Source organism: Leptinotarsa decemlineata, unplaced genomic scaffold (assembly GCF_025532065.1).
Source record: "Leptinotarsa decemlineata unplaced genomic scaffold, Ldec_3_MD MMD2_tig00002159_RagTag_RagTag, whole genome shotgun sequence".
In the NCBI taxonomy this organism is placed as follows: domain Eukaryota; kingdom Metazoa; phylum Arthropoda; class Insecta; order Coleoptera; family Chrysomelidae; genus Leptinotarsa; species Leptinotarsa decemlineata.
Window position 1 is genome coordinate 8,569,012 of NW_027412574.1, and position 16,772 is coordinate 8,585,783.

A 16,772-nucleotide genomic window follows, 5' to 3' on the forward strand; every position below is an offset into this window, starting at 1 on the left:
GTAGCGAGATTTTGAAATTTTTTTGACAATTTTTTTATCTTACATAAAAATTTTTTTTTAATAAAAAGTATCCTATGTTACTTCTAATACCTCCAAGAACATGTGTACAAAATTTCATGATGATCGGTTGAGTAGTTTTCACGTGGAACCGCAACAAACAAACATACATTCGCATTTATAATATTAGTAGGGATAGTAGAGAAGTAGGAATGAGTGGCAAGAACATAACAGGGGATCATTTTGGAATCACTCGTCGCAACGGTTGCGCAAGCACAGTATTCCGTAACTACTGTGGCGCAGGTGACGATTCCGGAGGAATCGGTATTCTTCAAACATTTGCAGATTCGATTTGATTGTTAGTGCCACAACGAGTGGGTTGATAGAAATTTGGATCTCTGCTATTGATTTGTATAAATGCTCAATAATCGTAGCTTGGAACTCAATATTACTGATTTTATAGGAATCGCAGAACTGCGAGTAATTCGAGAATAGCCCCCCATAGAAAATAATTCATCAAACAATGAAAAACGACTTTGATGAATTGATGCGCTCATTCAATTCTGAATTCAAGAATTCTCGTCTCGTTCATTAAGAATGGGAATCAGGTCTCGCTAAAGTTATGAAATTGCCTATCGTTTATAAATGACAATGCCGTATCGCCTTTGATAATGTCTGCCGGAGTAGCAGATGAAACATCAGATATAAAAACCTGCAGAAAGCGTCTAATAAACCCGGAAACATCGGACAATTTGTTAGACACCGGATATGAAACTCTACACATTATGAATAGGAAACGACTTCGGTGAAATGATATGATCATTGGTGAATTCAGGATCTTATATGCATATGGAAACGGATATAAAAAACAAACATATGAATGAATAACATGACAAACACTTTTTTCTTTTCAGAAATAACTACGGTAAAACAGTTTGATGAAAAATGTATATTTTTTTCCTCCAAATTCAAATCTCAGATGACATTGGCATATACAAATGAAACAACAATTTGTTGGAAGGTGCAGCCTTCTGAAGCCACAGTACTCTACTACTCTAAAGTAGAAAAATTCTGTCGAAAAAAACGAGAATAATCCTCAAACATGGTATAATTGCTGGATCATGGTTATCAAAAAGAAAAGCACCATTCAAGCATTGAGCAGAAAATCCATTCTTTCTCCGTTATGAAAATTAAATTTCGATACTGATATTATTTAACATATAAATTATACGCATTTTGATGACTGGAAATAACCTCACAAGGGTAAACTAATTGTTATCTGTTAAAACTCTTTAGGATAAATCCTAGGCAAATCATCGAAATGAACATATTAATTTGCCTTTTTCGCTTTAGCAGTAAGAATTTCACTGCTCATTCAAAGGCACCTTTACGTCAAACGTCAAACTGTTTTACATTTTGACATTTTGACCATTAACCTAAAATATACTGTTTACAGTGTTTACTTTTAGTTGTCAGTTTTGTAGGATAGTTGGTAGTGGGTAGTGACAAGAGTGGAAAGTGTATGGTCGAGTTGAACATTATGAATTAAATCCATAAAAATGTGAATAATTCTTGGTATCTCTTCCATCAGATACCCAGTGCCATGTATTTCTTATATAGATTTTATATTCAGTGTCTTAAAAAATGACGGTTCCTGCGAAAATATCAATTTCAAGAGTTTACAATTTTGCGAACGCCTCTTTGTATAAGAAATACAAAAATTTCTTTTTTGTGTTACTCGTTATTTCTGTATTTATAGCTTTATCTGTTCCACTTACAAATTTTGCTACGGATGTATCCAAAAATTTCGAACGAATTGATTTGAATAACTTAAAAAATTTGCCCATTGTAAAATTGACCAATAGTGCTAGTATCTTGATTCCCAGAAATGCTCTCTGTACCCATTGGGATTGCTTTAACATATATCGATGTGGTCATACAGGACATGACAGGATAGCAGTCTATGTTTACCCACTCAAAAAATACGTGGATGAAGAAGGAACCCCAGTCACTGGACACTTATCTAAAGAATATTATTCAATACTGAAAGCTGTGATAAATTCAAAATATTATACAGCGAATCCAGCAGAAGCATGTATATTCATTCCATCTATCGATACTTTGAATCAAGACAGAATTTTGCTGAATTCGACATCAAGGGCTCTAAGTTCTCTTCCATTGTAAGTATTTAGTGACGTAAGAATTTAGTGACGTATTTGAATGCGAAATGATGAATTGTTATCGTATTGCTCTGTATGATCAGTGTTGATTCCCACCATTAATACCATTAACTTTTTGCCTTATGTATCAAGCTATGAAGTTCAAGTACAGATACTGGAACAACTATCATTCAGTTGTACAGTGTCCACTGAAAAATAATTTGATTAAATCATAAACACGCTAGTTTTTTCAGCCTTATATATTTTTATAGCATTTTTTTGTCATTATCCCTAAGACAATTAATCTTTATCCCCAAAACATTTTCAAATTAGTCTACAAAAAAGTACATTCAACTCTTTGAAGCAGCCAGGACTATATTGATTTTAAATTATGAATACTCTGACCTGTTACTTGATGAAAATTAATAACACTATCTATGATAATAATTATAGAATTTCACAATAAATTTTATTTAAAAGGCGTTTCTCTACACGGTGACTTCATCAGTTACAAGTATATCAAACTACTCTACAATATCTCATATAATAGTAGGTAATGAGAAAACTTATTAAATAAATGATTAAAACTGCTAAAATAGGTAGATTTGGAATACAATTAAGTAACATACTATATTACTTCTAGGAACCATGTAAAATATTGGCATTTCATGTCAAAACTTTATGAGATAGGTGATTGATTCTGGCAGTTAGATAAATGATAATCAAATAAGTTTTTGTCATTATGTACTATTACATAGGGTCTTTCATTAAGCACTTCCGAGCGATGACGTCGCCAGTCCAAAATCCACAGTGCATTGAATGCTTTTGAATATCGATATATCAATAAAATATTCTCTTTTCCTATTAAACTTAAAACTGTGAAATAAGAAAGAAATTAATTATCCGCCTTCAACTATTGAACTTTAAGTAATTGATGGAATGTTAAAGGAACGATGCAGTCAAATGTTATCTTAATAATATTAAAACATGTATGAAGATAAAGTTTGTTATTTTTTCAACATCAATTTAATTATCACATACTCATACGAAATGAGTATATTCTCTACACAGTGCGGAGGTAGATTAAAAAAGAAATTTGTGATTTCAATAAATATGAAGTGAAGAATAATTTAAAAAAAAACTTGGATTTAAAATTAACTGAGCATCTTCAATATAACTGATACTGGTAATTTTGTTCAATATTCAGAAAAGGTGACAAAACTGATATTGTCAATTACAGACCAGTGGTGGTGTTGTCAGCAGCTGTAAAACTATCTGAGTCTGTTATTGTCAAATGAATTTATAGCTCAGTTTCTGTCAAAGCCCCATAGTTTCAACATGGTTTTATAAAAAGGTCCACTGTTATTAATCTGAGCAGTGTTAAAATTATAAATAGCAAATTAAGTCTGAAAAGGAAATATATAAAAGATGAGGTAGTACTTCAGATGAGATAGGGCATCATTTGCTGAGTATTTTATAAATATCAGATTTGCATTTTTAAATCAACTATCCATACCAATATCACCCTCTCACATAATATGAAGTAGTTGATTGTCTCAATAAAATGAAAATTAAGATCTCTGCAGTTTATGATAAATAATAATAATAATAATAATAATAATAATAAATCGGCTTTATTGATAATACAAAAAAAACAATACAAAGATATATTTGAAAATGAAAATAGTTTACAGGAGATTCTGGTACTCCTTGGCGAATCTAGCTCAAAGCTACTCTAACTCAACCAACAAGCACCACTCCATAATGCACGCAAACATACAAAAATAAAAGCAATTAACAGTGATGGTACCACGAAATGAGAACCGTAAATAAAATAATAATTTGTGATTACCTTCTAAAGATAGTTGATAAATAATTTAATTGAATTGATCTGTTGTCTAAAAAGTAAAAGTTGACATTACTATCATAGATATAATTTTTATATTTGTATTTGAATTTCCTGATATTGAATCTCTTCAATTGCTCAGGCAATGAATTATAGAGTTTTACAGCACCAAAAAGAAATGATCTCTGAAACTGTGCAGTGCGATGTTGTGGCATAGTTAATTTGTTTTTATGTCTAATGTTTCTTTAGTGAATATTTTCACGCAGAATTAGTTTTTGTATTAAAAGAGGAGAATGGGGAAGGGTGATCAATTTATGGACAAAACAACCCAAATGATGAATCATACGGTGCCTAAAACGACATTCCGTCGTGATAATAGATTATTGTTATTAAAATATTCATTAATTTGTAAATAAATAACTCTTTCAAAAATTTTACTCGTGGTTGGAAGTATACTGATAATTCTGAGATCAGAATAACTAGCTGGATCATTATTCTTGGGAATGGGTTTCCCAATGGCCATTTTCCACAAGTCTGGAAAATATGAACGTTCAAAACAACAATTGATGATATGCATAATATATTTATCTATAAACGGACTACAAAGTTTCAACATTCTGATTGAAATATTATCAACCCCTGAAGCTTGACTTTTAATATCATTCAGGATTTCATGAATAGCTTCTTCAGTAGCGAATCGAAATGAGAAGTTATCTTTACTGATTAAATAATATTATTGCTATAAAATTCAATATTTTCATCACAATAATTAGAAATGTTTTGTACGAATTGGGCAAAATAGTTGTTTATTTCATCGAGATTCGAGAGGTGATTGGGTAATGAATATTGTTTTTTTGAACGAACATTGAGGTTAGAAAGAGCATTCCAGGTTTTGCGTGGTATTTTTTCAGAACAGACAGACTTGAGATATGTCCTTTTTTCAGTTCTAACTATTGACAAGGTATAATTTCTCAATTCTTTATACCTCATACGATCATTAACAGATTTAGTTTTTTTGAATTTTTGAAAGGCTTTATCACGTTCTTTCATAAGAAGTCTGAGATTTTGAGTGAGCCAAGGAGCGGGTGGTTTGGTTATTCTAACTTTTTTAAGAGGGGCGTGTCTGTCAAAAGTAGATATTAAAAATGAATTGAAATTGTACAATTTATTATCAATATCATTTTCACTTATAATTTCGAACCACGGCAACTGGTATAAATCTGATAAAAAAGTATGCAAAGTGAAATTGTCGAAACAGCGGTATGTTACAAGTTTGGGTTCTATTTTGAATTTCTTTGTTAAATATTCATCGTAAACTAGCCTGTGATCTGAAATGCCTTGGGATGATAAAGTACCAGATCTTACAATATAATTATTATTACTAAAAAAAAATCGGGTCAATGAGCGTGCTAGAAACGTTGGTGATTCTAGTAGGCTCATTAAGAATTTGTTCCAAATTGTAACATTCAGAGCAGTTGAGTAGGGGATTGGGTAGTTTGAAAAGGTCAACGTTGAAGTCTCCCATGCATATCACATCATCAGAAACAGGACAAACAGCGGATAAAATATTATCAAGGTCACCAATCATGCTCAAAAAATTAGTATTTGGAGGCCTATAAAATACGCCTAAGGCCAGACTCCTACATCCAAGTTTCACTTCAATAAATATGAATTCAAGATATTCTTCAACCACAAAATCAAAAGTTATTTTGTTGTACTTCAAATCATTTCTAAGATAAATTCCGACACCCCCACCTCTCCCTTTTCTATCCTCACGTATGAACTTGTAACCATAAATTTGAATCATGTTAGAATCAAACTGATCGGTCAGCCACGTTTCAGAGACCATTACAATGTCAAATTTGTTCTCATGTATAAGTACAACGAGGTCATTAAAGCCTGTAAAAATTGACCTGAGATTCAGATGAGCAATTTTCATAACGGAAACGTTAAATTTCAAATACAGGAAATGCAGATTGTTTACTCATTAATTATATCCATCATATAAGTATTGAAAATATAGAAATACGGCAAATATTTTTTTTTAATATAACTGTTTGAGAGGAAAAACGGATGAAATAGATCGGTAATGTACAAAGATTCTTGAAATGTAAGAGATATTATAATTTATTATTAGTAACAGATCAAACAAAGAATCAATTATCTATCAAAAGTAAATAACAGAAAGAGGAAGAATACCGAAAACACTTTTCAGTTATTTTTCCTTAACCTACAAAAATTAACAAATGCGCTCCGAAAAATAAAGTAGATAAGAATAAATCAATGCCATAGAATGTCAGCAGACTCAAAAAAAAAGTATGAAAAATTTGAATTGCAGAGGACTAACAAAAAATAAAAAAAAAGATGTTACAAAGTTACCAATAAAAGATTTCATGATTCTATAAGGAGTTTATCAAGATCGGATTCACATTTCAAAAGTTTTTTCTGACCTTTGAAGTTCACATAAACAAGCCCATTAAAAGTCCAGGATAATTTATTAAAATGAGCACGAACTTTCTTGAACAAATTGAAGTTCTCAACGGTAAGCAGCTCTGTAATCATAATAGATGTTCCTTTAAGATTCTTCTTGTTGTTAAATATTAAATTCCTCGTCCAACGGCGGCAAAACTGAATTACTAGTGGCCCTGGTTTCTTGGCTTGAGCAGTTTTTTCCCTAGTCTATATATCTGACTGATATCGTGTTTAGTGATATCGGTTCTCATTTTAGCAGACAAAAAATTCGAGATAATATCAAATTGATTTGAATCTCCCTCATCAAGGCCATGAAAGACACTTCTATTACGTCTTTACGTAAAGACTCCAGGTCATTTTTTAAATTCATGAGGGAACTATTCATATTTTTTTCAAAGGAATTTAGCCTTTCAAGAAAAACTTCGATATCAAGATTAGTTGTACTTGCTGTTTGTTTTGTTGGGATATTATTCCTGATCTCTTGAAGTCCTTCTGGAATTGTTCACTAAGCTTATCAACACGGCAGTTGAGTTCTTTTACAGTAATGGAACCTCCAGGCATTTCGAGCATTATCCAGCATTATCTGTTGAAAAAATTCCTGACAACAATGCTAATTCACAGAATTTGAGAAAACTTATTGACTTTTTTAGTGAAAAATTTAGTGAGTTGCTTAGATTCAGATACCATCTCTAAATTTGAAATTAATCTTGGATCTGATGCGATTCCTACTTATGATTCACTTCACGAATTCGTTCTTAAACAATGAAGCAGAGGACTGCTGTAAAAAAAACAAAAATTTTCTCTCCGTCCTGTATATTGTCTCCTATCGCTCAGATACTGCTGTGAATTCCTATTCTCAGGATCGATAGGTCCGCGCATCTCGGCTAAGCAGACAAGTAAAAACACTCCGAGAGTCGACTCGTGGCCGGAAAAAAAAACAGCTTGCAACTCACTCAATAGTGAATTTGTGCGCTCTTCTGGATCTCCATATCGAAGTAGGAAATCACAGTCTCGTTTAATATCTCTCTCCTCGAAATTTATTCAACCTCATAACAAAATGATTGAAAGAGAATTTTCATGTTACGAGCAGCCATACTAACAATCCATTATTTTATCGAAAATTGAACGTGGTAGACTATTATAGACCTGATATTGAAACTTTTTATATATCTCATAAATCAGTTACTTATACAAGGGTTTTTTCTGGTCAGCTACATCTGATTCATCTATATATGTCCATTTGCTATTCCGTTCAAGTGTTTTCTTCTCATTTTTACATCTACTTTCCATTTCATTCAATCTAAACGGATTTAAATTATCTTGATAAGTTAGTATCATGTATTCTTGATATCTTTGTGGTTATTTTATTACTGTTTTCATTCTAACTCCGTTTCCTGTTGAATTTCAATTCTATTACTTTTCTATTACTTCGTTTATCTTCATTAAATCTTGATTTCATTCAAATCGTGATTATACCTTCTGATTAATGATCAACAGTTTCAACTCAATTCAAGTAGCACCTCTGCTCACCACCATTTTGTCAATCCCGTGAGCGATATCTGTTTAGAGTAGAACCAACAGAGCTTTTTTTAAAAAAAATTCTTGCATCTACTTTTTTACCATTAATCAAAACTTTAATGTATGTGTATAATTCAAATCAAAGGAATACGATTTAGATCTTGGAACACCACAGGGAAGTCTCTTAGGTCCCTTGGTTTTCTTAACTTATATCAATGGCTTGCCTCATAACATAAAAAGCTGCAGAGTCTTCTTGTATGCTGGTGATACCTCCATTGTAATATTGGAGTATGATCTCCAAGGACTTGATTATGAAAGATTTTGCAGATTATTGCATGCATAATACACTTAAAATAAATCATAGTAAAACAGTAATAATTGAGTTTTACCTTCTAATTTTACTTTCAAAATCAATAATACTATCATTAAGACCTCTACTTCATCTGAAATATTAGGAACCCTCATAGATTGCAACTTATCATAGGATGAACAATTGGGTACAAATGGTATGTAAAAAAGGTCTTCAAATCAAAAAGGATCCTCATGGTAACATCAATTTCTTTGATGAAACTTTCAACATACATTTTCAACAAAAAACATTAATTTCCCATTAACATTGACTCACATTCTTTCAACACTAGGGAAAAATAATATTAAACTGAACCATCCCCAACACTCGTATTACAAAAAAATCTCCCATAAATGCAGGCTGCCGTTTTTTGAGTCTGTCGTTTTTTTAAGTCTGCTGCAGGAGCAGGTATTTTTAAGTGAAAACTTAAGGAACCCCCAGTCAGAGAATGCTTTTATAACTATTGAAAAATTTGAATCTTTTCTGTTTTCACAAGTTATATTGATCATTACTGTAATAATTTCACTTTGTTTCGTTTTGTTCTTCAACTAAACCTTACATTGTTCTTCTAGGCAATTTAAAATTGTAACAAACATTGATCGTACCCAGGTCGGACAAAATTTATTCAAAATCATTTTTAGTACTATTTCATAAGAAAGACGATAGTGTTGCACCACTTGTTGTCGAAAGGGCGCTACCTGTAATTACTGTGGTTGATTGTAAGACCGAGACAAGACAGAGCCTACTCGACCGTAAATGTGTGCCCGCACCTATCTCTCTTGCCCCTACAGTAATATACGAGACGTAACTCTCTCTTTCTATCTTCACTAACTTATATCTCCCTCTCAGCTTCCGTTCGCCTGGCCCGATCACACTTTTCGTAACGCTTTCTTCACGCATTCACCAGCTTACTCCCCAAGTCAAGCGCGCGTAAAGAAGTTTTACTTCAAAGAGTAAAAATCGGAATTACTGTATAAAACTGAATAAGGTTAGTTATTACTGACTCAGAAAATCATGTTCTCTTAATAGATGTCTAAAATAGTGATAGGAGAAGTGTAACAAGTAATTGAAGAAGGTGACTGATGAAAAAGCATGTGAACTATTCTGCAATATTTTAGGACTCGTGTGGTGATTATTCGAAAATCTTGTATTATCTCGTGTAGATCAAATTACTCACTCAATATGAAACAAGTCGTGAGTAGCTTTACAAATGGTCCACTGTACTTCCATTATCAGATAAGTAACTGGGAGAATCGCAATGGTGTAAACCTTGCACCTGGCATTTGATCAAACAAACGATTCAAGTTCTTCCATTAGTTATTAGACTTTAGTATACAACACTCATTCCATTACAGACTTCACATACAAAATGCCGATTACATTTTCTGTTATGGATTAAGGGTATCAGATAAAAACAAGCCTTGCAGTTGAAAATTGAAATCACCGATATTCAACATCAAAATCAATCAAAAGAAAATTTCACTTGAGATTTTCGAAGAAATTGTTTTTCTTTTGATTTTGCTTTCTGAAGTGAATATATTTTCAGCAATATATATTTTCAGTGCATGCGCTACGTCCTGACTAAAAGTCGTAAAACAGTTGCATTACATTCAATAAAAATCCCAATAAATTTCAAAGCGTTCTTAAGATTTAACGAGTGTTTCACTTGAAGTCACGGATTCATTTAGCGCCGAATGTTATGGTGAAAGGATATGTTTTGTAGAGTTTCATGGTATGGAGAAAGATACCAGATAAATATGAGTTCTGCATGATTAATCAGTTTTGAAAATGTACAAATCCTTACTGTAGTTTCCCTTCATGAAATGATGGTATATTTAGAAATCCTTTCTTATTGCAACTTTACAACGAACCAACATACAAAATTTCAGCCTCCGAAAATATAACGGTACGGAGAAACAGTGATGAAAAGATAATTTTCATATAGTCTAATCAACAAGCTCAAAAACTTGAAAAATACAGATAAATGTCCCAAAAATATGAGCGATAGCTCATTCGATTCGGAATCACCTCTAGAAAAATGTTTTTCGAAGATTTTGCTGCAGGTAAAAAATTGCAATTGTTATTAACAAAATAAGATAAAAAAATGGTATTTAGTTTCTCGTTAATAACTCAAAAAATATTAATATTTAATAATGAGAAATGATTTTTTTATAACATAAAATGTCTTTTTAAAAATTTGAAAAAAATTTAGTATCTTCTTAACACTTGAATGAATCGAGTCCCGTAGAAAAAAAAGTTTTGGCACCATTTTTCAAAAAGTTATTCAATTGTTAACTAACAATTTTTTTTCCCAATCTCCGTTGGCATAAATAATGGGATAAAAGGTATAAATAATTGGCCTATAAATTTTAACCTTCGTGGAGCCCTTTTGATATATATATATATACTTCATACGATCCTACGATAAAAGTTCATAAAAATTTATTAATTTGTTGATTATGATTTTTTATAACTATTGCAAAATGAAATATCTAAAAATTGTTGATAATTTTTTTTCAATTGATATTTAGCTATGTCTGTTTTCACATTAAACAATGGCAGTTATTAACATAGGATATAAATTTTTATTAATATTAATTATATAATATGTTAATATTATAATATGTAATTTGTTTATTAAATTGTTTTAAACAATCAATTTTTGATTGTTTAAAAATATTTTAAACAATTTTTAATTGTTTAAAATCGATTTTTTTATATTTCGATTGTTTAAATAATTAGTTAAGAAATAATTTTGCTTTTAAAAATCATAATTTACACTTTTAAATAGTTTGGCAAAAAAAATTTATTTATTATTTAATTGTCCATTAGTTTAACAATTTGTTATGAACAAATATTAACCAACGTTATATTTTTTTCTGAAGCTGAAAAAAATTATAAAATCAGCTATATATAAAAAAGTGCCATTAAAAAAGTATTATAATAAAAAAAAATTATGGTACTTTTTATAGCTGTTTTTATAATTTGTTTATAATAAATTGTTGAACTAATGAACAATTAAATAATAAATAAAAAAATATTTTTTGCCAAACTATTTGAAAGTGTAAACTATGATTTTAAGCAAAATTATTTCTTAACTAATTATTTAAACAATCGAAACATAAAAAAATAGATTTTAAACAATTAAAAATCAATATTAAGATAAACCATTTTTTTGATCATAATTATCTCTAGACAACAAAATAGCAAAAAAAATTTTTTTCAAAAATATTGAATTTCTCTATTTGTTTAAAATAATTTAATAAACAAATTACGTCAAAAATTCATATCCAATGTTAATAACTGCCATTGTTTAATGTGAAAACAGACCCTTCAACAACATTTTTCTAGAGGTGATTACGAATCGAATGAGCTATCGCTCATATTTTTAGGACCTTTATCTCTATTATTCATGATTTTGAACTTGTTAATTAGACTAATATGTAAACGCGACCCTTTTACCCACATGGGGGACGCCCCCAGTTGGAATTTTTGAAAATCCTTTCTTAGTGTGCATCTAAGATCTTGGAAGCACCTTTATACCAAATTTTAGCTTCCTAGGACTCACCAGTACGGAGAAACAGATGAATGAGTGAGTGTTAAGTGACTCTCCCATTTATAAGCATAGATTTCGTAATTTTCAGATAGCTTGTATAGGATTGATCGACACTCTTTTTTATTATTGATTTTACAATTCTCGTCGCGGGTATGTACCGTTAGACCAGTTTGGTTTCGGCTATTTTGATTTTTTGTTCTTGAATACACTAGAATTTAACCAAGGTTTCAAGATGTTTTTTCTTTAACAGTACATCCGAAACTCGTATCAATAAGTTTGACCATGACATTGCTACGTATAAGTTGATATCTTGAAAACTATTCTATCTTGTTCCTGACGGCGAAGTGAATGTAAGCTATAAAAAAAAGAAAGGTCACAATCCGACTGATGGTTTCGGAGAAATATGAGGGCAAACGTACATATAGAAACATGCATACAAACATACATACATCCATAACATATTTTTGTATTTGTTTAGAAGAACTAATGAATTATTATACAGTGCATTCCAGTTGAAATGAGCCACTCTAAATAAGTCAATTTGTATTGGGATTGTAAAAAATCGCGAAACACCTCGAGTTCAGTTTTCAAGGAGACACATTTCTATAGTTTATCAAATCTAGGAAGAGACTTGTAACATATCGCCACCTGCGTACACCACTGACAGAGAACGCATTAGGATAGAAAAGGATGCAATCTACCGTGCGACTTGGTGCGCCTATTTGGGTTTTAGAGTGGCCTGGTCCTCGCTGCCAGTAGCAATAAGGGCTGATGGTTTTTTATTGATAGTCAATCATTAGTTTAGTGTGATAACGCAATGTTTTCAGCAGTCTGTATTGCATTTAGTTTCGGGTTTATTAAGGAAAGGTAGAAAGACTTATTCTGAAAATGTAATTTATTTGGGTTGAAATTTCTTGGGAAACATTATATTTATTGAGATGAATGAATCCAAACAAAAATATGATTAAAGTTATGATAAAAAATGACAAAGGTTCAACTCCAGGCAGTTCGGGATCGCTTGTAGAGTTATCACTATCCTCACTGGTACTATCGTTGTCACTATCACCCTGACAAAATCATTAAATGATTTTGTCTATTGAGAAATCAAGAGCAAGTTCCTTGGAAGCATAAAATTCTTCGAAACGTGTAGCGTGTTCACCACGTTTTTTCCACTGCTTATGAGAAAACGAAGTGAAGAAACTTTTCACGGATTTGAAATTGAAGTCCACATTTTTATCAGCCATATATTGTTTCAGTAATGCCCATACTAATTTTATTGGGTTCAAATCTGGATGACGAGGAGCCAATCTGAGTAGAGTGCGTCATGATTTTCCATGATCCTATTAATTTCATACAACTTGAATCGTGGTTTATGGATTTTAATTATGGAATATAGATCGATTTTTAGCATATCATCCGCCGTCTTAACCATTCTCTTATCTCATCATTCCTCGAGGATATGTTTGGGCACTTTTCATACTGAACATTGTGGTATGGGACTTTGTCTATAACCAAAACGCTTTTATTTGGAAGATTAGAAATTAATATTTCTTGCGACCACTTTTTGTGATTGCCGTAATTCATTTCGCTATGATAGTCGCCCGTTTTTGTGTTGGATTTGAATTTTAGATATGAATTTTTCAGAAAATTTCTCCTGCATTCACAATTATAAGTCTCTGCCCTTTTGAATTTGGTGCAAGCAACCCTTCATTCAAATCATCATTCCAACTCTTCTCATGTGTATGTGAAGCTTGGATATTTGTTTCATCCACTACTGTTCGAACTTCTTCACGGTATTTCTTCATATCTCTGAGAAAATTTCTTCACAACTGTTGAATCGCCAGTTTTTCCATGAGCAATTTTTTTCGTTATCCTCCATCTGAATCCTATTTCTTTCTTCATTTTCCTCGGAGGCTAATAAGATCTCTTGTAACTATTTTCGTCAACGCATTTTTTATGCATACGGCGTAAGGTGGGAATTTTTTTCACTAATGTAATAATTGATTATTATTACATTAGAATTTGATTTTTCTATTAGTGTTTTTCTTGACTTGGAAGTTGAGATGATAGAAGTAGTGGCGATAGGGGCTGAGGAAATTTGATTTTGAGGCGATAAAATTTTATTTGCCACATCAATTTTCTGAGTAATTGAGTTTTCTATATAATGCTCTGCCACTGCAGAGGATTTCCAACCTCCATGTTTTTTTAAGGTAAGCAAATCGCCTCCAGCTTCTACTAATAACGTGGCGGATGACCGCCTAAAACAGTGGCCTGTATATTGTTCAGCATGAGGTAAATTTAGGTATTTTGCGATTACCGAAGGAACTTTATCAATTTTATTTATACCAACGATCTGGCAGGAACATTTTCCACCTTGATAATTAATAAATAATTTTTTTTCTGCGTATTTTTGCGGACGGAGTGCCGTATATTTTCGGTATAGGTAATTCAAGATGTTCCGTGATGGTAAATTTTCTTGAGATTTTGGTTTTTGTATTATGGACGTTTACTATGAGTATTGCACCTAAATCTTCAATATCATCTAATTTCAGTTTATACAGTTCATCTCTTCTAAGAGCTCCAGCAAGTCCAAATATTAGTATAACCTAAAAGAAAAAGAAATTACAATATAGAAACTAAAAAAAGATTATGGCTGTCAGAAATCGAACGCAGGTCCTTGGGCGCGCGAGGCCGACGCACTACCGCTGAACCATTCGTATTTACAAATATATGTGTGAAAACGCGATTCTCAACGCCCAATTTAAAATAATTTAGAAGATCATAGTTAGATATCACATCACCGTGAGACATTAAACTTACCTTGGTCAATAAAAATTTTTCGTCAGGAGCTTCTTTTATAAAGTTCAGTATTTGTTCTTTCTCCAAAACTCTGGATTTTTTGGGAACGTATCCCTCTCTTCCTTTTTAAAAAAGCACGTACCTTAGGATAGTCAATATTTATGTTTTTTTTAATGCTGATGGTACTTTTTCGCATTGAGAAATTACTCCAAAGTGTTGCTGCCTTAAAGTTCTTGGATAATTCTGACAAATATGCCAATATTACGTTTTCAGAAAATGAATTGATATTCTTTGTTTTCCTCCATGCCATAAATTTCTCATACGTATTTTCATACACGCTCAATGATTTTTGGGGTAATAAAGTCTTACTAGCCTCATTGGCTGCATCCATAACATCCGGCGGGGTACTTCGTATATCTAAATGATCAGAATCCATTATAATATAATGTTAAAATATTAATAATTAACTCTCAACAATGAGCTCACAACAATAATGATCAAGCTATTTTGACAGTTTATTTATGATTTATTGCTGCTCTTAAACAAAAGATGCACTAAGGCCGCCCATCAGCGAAATATTCATGTATTAGGTCTTATGGACAGACTACAATGTATTTCTTATGAGTATATTTCATGCACTGGTAATAAAAACACTTGAATGTACCATCTTATTCTTATGGGTTTATTTCACGCCCTAGGGCGTAAAAATAATTTCACGCACAAGGGCGTGAAATTACATTTTACAATTCGTGAATGGTGTGTGAAAGTACTATTTCACGTACGGGAGTAGAAAAAATACCTTTTGATGTATAGAAGTTGCATACTACTTTTCACAAACTTATCTAAGGTCATACCGAAACTGCCATAAAAGAAAAAAATTGTTTATGGCAGTTCAACACCCTGTAGTTTAAGAGTTTATATGTTCATATGATTTCTTTTTCTCAAATTGGACTGAAAAATAACTCTCACTTTGTGAACATCACTGTGTAAATCACAAAATTCGAAACATTAATCTCTACATTAGTATTTGCTGGAATGTCTGCCAGGAGCCAGAAAACAATTTACTATAATAATACATAATTTCAGATTGATGCCTTCTGTCTATAAAAAGTATTAATACATTTAAAAGAATTGATGTAAATAGTGCAATAAAAAGATTGGACGATAAACGAATCAAACTTGTCAATGAACATTGAACTGCGAAAACAATTAATTAATAATTGTCAAGAACCAGACCGTTTCAATGATTGCAAGTATTTTAATTGATTAGTATGCCATGTGTGTTCATTTTGACTAGACACTTGGCATTTCTGTGAATTTACAGTCAACGGTCTGAAGTTCTCCAGACAGTGTGACTAATATGTGATACTGATAGTGTAAGAAAATGAAAAATGTGGGTTCATTGGAACACTCCCTAAGAATGATGTTGATTATCCAACGAAGAGCTAAAGACTCGTCTACAGAGCTGTGCTGAAGCTGGCAAAACTATTTTGTTTTTTTTTTCAAGCAAAGATTCATTATCCCAGTCTGTTTGTATGAAATAGGTTCTGATCCATATTGAAACGAGGTAATCATGAGGTTATTGTTTCTATTTTACATTACGGTATGATATAGCAATCTGTTGTAAGTAGAATACATAAAAAACAGAAAATAACCCATAATTCGACCAGATATTTTTATTGCCTGAATTTTTCTAGTCAAAGTGAGGTTGGTATAAATTTACTTAGTGATATTATTTAAGTTTTGTGGAACATTTGTCTAAAATTTGACTGAATAAAAATAAACATTGATTATTTAAAACTCTTAAGGAATTAGAAAAAACATTCCAAAAATTTTGAGAAAAATTCGTGAAATTTCATTCCAAAGCTTGTGGAAATATCGTTATTATGTCGATTGACTAGTATAAAATTTCGAAAAGACAATCTATTAAATTTTTAAAAATATCGATAGTTTGATAAGTTTTGTAGAAAATTCTTTATTCAACTTGAAGAAATCTGGACAAAATATCAGCATAGGTTGAAATTTTGAAAAACCACAGACAAAAATAGAAAAATTTTACTGAAGCTCTCGATTTTT

General features: G+C 31.6%; 1 protein-coding gene across 1 annotated transcript in view; it reads left to right on the forward strand.

Moving 5' to 3' along the window:
• Positions 1-1,453: 1,453 nt before the first annotated feature.
• Positions 1,454-16,772, forward strand: part of sotv (exostosin glycosyltransferase sotv) — a 55,240-nt gene continuing 39,921 nt past the window's right edge. The window contains exon 1 of the mRNA XM_074177212.1: positions 1,454-2,177. Coding sequence (XP_074033313.1) covers positions 1,642-2,177 — 536 coding nt within the window. The 5' untranslated portion in view covers positions 1,454-1,641. The remainder of the gene's footprint in view (positions 2,178-16,772) is intronic.